We start from the raw sequence: 4,451 nt of genomic DNA on the forward strand, positions 1-4,451 counted from the left end.
CTACTTCTCTTTTCTGTGTAATCCACTCCTGGTGTATGATTCAAAAACTACACCAAGAAACCTGAATGTGTGGCTGTACTCGAAGACTGAAAATCTGTGATATGTAAATCAGCGCTCAGTGTAGCTCAGCACCAGCTGTTATATGGGAATGAAGGTCTCCAGGTAATAAAGGCTGCGGTCTCTCCAGCAGGGTGTATGCAAATGTTTGTAAATACGTTCTGTATAAATAGAGGAGTAGAAGCATCCACTGATCGGGAACTGTGCACCAGACCTGGAAGTGACTAGTTCTATCTCCTCAGACCAAACATGAAGAGTCTCCTTTTCTCACTCTGTGTTATATTAACTCTACAATGTGAGTCTCATTTCCTGCCAAAATCACCAAACTTCTAATAATATTTGCAATTATTATATAAGTCCCTATTTATTTGCAGGTGTCACATCACAAATCTCTATGGTGGAGTCTGGTCCTGGTACTGTGAAGCCTTCAGAGACTCTGGACATGACCTGTAAAGTGACCGGGGCCTCCCTCACTGACAGCACTAACATGTATTGTGTAGAGTGGGTCCGACAACCTGAAGGGAAAGGACTGGACTGGTTGGGGAGAATATGTTATAATGATGCCAAAGCTTATGCCCAGTCTCTTCAGGGACGTCTAACTCTAACAAGAGACACAAATAAAGGAGAAGTTTATCTTAAACTCACTGGAGTGAAACCTGAAGAATCTGGGAAATATTATTGTGCTAGATACACAGTGTGACAGATGGACGGAGGACATGTACAGAAACTGATTTATAGAACTGGATAAATACACTGGAAATATCACTGTATTGAGCACTGAACTCTCTCTCTGGTTTCATATGTGTCGACTTCACAAAGTGGAGAGAATAATTATTTTTATGAACAATGAACAGATATCAGGACTTTTATTCCAGGAACTGGATATAAAGATAATTTTTTTTACAAATACTTACCTGTACAAAAAGGATGAAAAAAAACGGACAGGGGGAGGGGTCTGCCTTTATGTAAAGTCCTGTCTAAAGCCCACAGTCCGAGAAGATGCTGTATAAGTGAGGGACATGAACATGTGGAATCACTGTGGGTAGAAATACATGGAGTCAAAAACAATAATAAAATACTAATAGGAGTTTATTATAAACCACCTAATATACCAGAGCCCACAGAAAATCTGCTACTAAACGAGATAGACAAGGCGGCAAATCATAATGAGGTGGTTATTATGGGGGACTTCAACTACCCAGATATAGACTGGGAAACGAAAACCTGTATCTATATATATATAAAGAAGGACGTATATATGTGTGTACGTATGTATGTTCTCTGATTACTCAAAAACGCAACCATTGATTTAAACGAACCTTTGTATACACATTCCTTGCTGCCTGGAAAGAAATCTTGTGGGGGTCACAGCTCTCTAGGACGTACCTTTCCTGAGATATTCCCAAAAAATTTCCTGCATTAGCCAATACAAGTCTGCAAGTCTTTTAATTCATATCCCAACTGCCATACACACGGTCACATGTCCCTTATAAGCCAATAGAAACTCGCAGGACCTTAGTCTCCACATACACACCGTTTTACTCCAGGTTTCCATAACAACCCAGCCATTTTTCTTCGCTGCTGTAGGTCAGCTTTAGGCTAGGGCTACACGACGACAATAAGTCGCACAACACATAGGGCACAACTAAACTGCTACATGTGTTGCACGACAAATTTTATAATGATAGTCTATGGCAGGGGTAGGCAACCTCCGGCTCCCAGCTGTTGTGAAACTACAATTCCCAGCATGCTCCATTCATTTCTATGAGAGTTCTTAGAAGAGCAGAGCAAGTATGCATACTGGGAGTTGTAGTTTCACAACAGCTGGGAGCCGGAGGTTGCCTACCCCTGGTCTATGGTGTTGCATTGCAACATGTGACATGCTGCGACACCGCAGTTGCAGAAAAATTCATTCTCCGTATCCATTTTTCAGGTCCGCAAATTGCGGATGCGCAAAACACAGATTCTGTCCATGTGCGTTCTGCATTTTGTGGATCGGATTGTCTTTCTCCTGTGTAGAAATGCCTATTCTTGTCCGCATTCTAACTTTTTTACGGGGCCATGGAACGGACATACGGATGCAGACAGCACACTGTGGTGCTGATCCACATTTTTTGCAACCCCTTTGAAATGAATGGGTCAATATCCAATCCTCAAAATTGCGGAATAGATGCGGACAGAAATATACAGTAGTGTAAATGGGCACTATGGTGAATATTTACCTGAGGATCTTTATTAAATCGGACATTATTAAACTCTTATCCCAATAACTGGGACATGTAATTGTACGGTATTTCAGGCAGCTAACATTTATTGTGTGGTGATAGAGGGATCCAGATATTAAAATTGTTAGGAGTAGGCAACCCTTCCCGTTACATTCCTGTAGGGGGTCCTCACCTCTTCCATGTCCTTCCAGGCCGGAGAATGTAGCAATAAAAACCAGTAAGATGGAACAAATTCATAGAAACTAGAGCCCTATCATAAAGTGTGAAGATGTCAGATATCAGCATTATACAGAACAGAACTATTAGAGGGGTCAGGAAAAGGCTAGTGTTCTTTCCAGCCAAGGTCACACATGGAAACTCTACCTTGCAATATACATCAAATAAATAAGTGGACAAATCCATATTTGAGCCACATGCTTAGTCCTGAAAACTCAGGCCATGGATATGATTCTACGATCAAAGTCAAATAGATCCCAGCTCAGAAACGGGGAGCAATTAGATAACTCCATGTATCCTGCCATTACCTCTGCCATGTTTGGTATGCACGTGTGCGGGACATTGGGATGGAAGGGATGGAGGTAATATGAAATTACTAAGGTGAGTACCCGAAAAGATATTTTAATACAAAGATTTTGAGGCAGACTGCGTTTCCAGCAAGTGGTCGTAAAAACTGTCATAAAAGGTCATTACCATTCTCCCAGGCCTCCTCTGCCATCACAGGTGGGGGGGGGAGGGGGGGGGGGGGGTTGATGGGGGGGGAAAATACTGCCCCTTTTTAACACATGCATGGGGAAAAGCAAAATGTCCTTTCTTTGGGGTTCACTAGCTTGGTGGACTGACCAATATTTCTGCTTCCTCAGGCAACCGGACTTAACCAATGCGTAAGTTATTAAATTCTGTTTTTATCCCTTTTATTTTACAAACTGTTATTTTGCGCTGTCTGTATATTTGTCTGTATATTTTATGTTATGTTTTCTATGATAACCCTATTGGTTGTCCTTTTTTTTATATTAAAACTTCACTTTAATAAGAGCTTTCTTGTATTCTAACGATTCCATGACCTTAGATGAAGCGTTAACCAGATTGATTTATTAACCCTGTGACTGCTAGCAGCTGTAGAGAGTACTTAGGTGTTATTTAATGCAAAGGTGTCTCGTCAGCCTCATATGACGAGTGGTGGTGGCAGCTAAAATTGATTAGTTTCAGGAAGGAGTGCTGACAGTGTGACCCTGCAGGCTCCCCTCCTGAATCTAAGTCCCTGATCCTGACATATTGGTTGACTGGTTACATCTTTAATTGAGAAGTAGTACATGGCCACATAGGACAGCCATGACGCCTTTGAGACACTGTCCACCATGTGGTAAGAAGTGAATGGCCATGGCGGTATTCTATTAACTCACTAGATAGTTTTTTCATTCAGCATACATTCTTATTGGCTGTAGAGTTTTGTGGGTTACCACGGTGTTGAAATTACATTGGACTTTTTGTCCTAATTTGTGTCAAGGGTTGCTTTATGGAGCACATGGGAGAACATTGTCCATATTTGTGTGAAATGACGCAAAATAAAGGGTGAAAAAACACAATTCACAAAGGATTAAGACTTAGGCCAAGTTCACACTTCAGTTATCAGTTATTTCGAGCCCAAACCAGGTGTGGGTCAAAAACACAGATCAGGTGCAGATCTTTCCATTATACCCTATCTATGAGTAGGCTTCACTACTGGTTTTGGCTCACAATAGCTGATGGAAATATCTAATCAAATAACTGAAGTGTGAACACATCCTGAAAGGGTTTATCCCATAAATAATGTAAAAATCATACATAATCTAGTGACATGACAACCTCTTTCTAACAGGGCCGGACTGGGGATAAAAACCAGCCCTGGAAAAAGTTACACACCAGCCCCACAGCATTGCGTCATTATTTACTTTATATATAGTTTATAAAAAGGCGAATACATTCATTTTAAAACTAATGTGTAAACACAAATATAAATTTTGCACCACGATAGCTCTTTTGTAGAACCCCCATTGTTTATATTATGACAGTAGACCAGCTTTTCCCAAACAGGATGCGATAACGATATGCGATGCAATATTTTAAGGGAATTGTGCTAGAGGTCTATTTGCAGTGTTATGGGGGATCTGTAGTTGGCACTGTTATGGGGGA

At 41.0% G+C, this 4,451-nt stretch overlaps 1 gene segment (V, D, J or C); it reads left to right on the plus strand.

Annotated features, from left to right (window-relative positions):
* Positions 1–214: 214 nt before the first annotated feature.
* LOC122928009 lies at positions 215–757 on the plus strand. The segment is given in 2 exon segments: positions 215–352; positions 432–757. Coding segments are annotated over 2 exon segments (372 nt in total).
* Positions 758–4,451: the final 3,694 nt, after the last annotated feature.

This window comes from Bufo gargarizans, chromosome 1 (assembly GCF_014858855.1).
Source record: "Bufo gargarizans isolate SCDJY-AF-19 chromosome 1, ASM1485885v1, whole genome shotgun sequence".
Taxonomy (NCBI): Eukaryota; Metazoa; Chordata; class Amphibia; order Anura; family Bufonidae; genus Bufo; species Bufo gargarizans.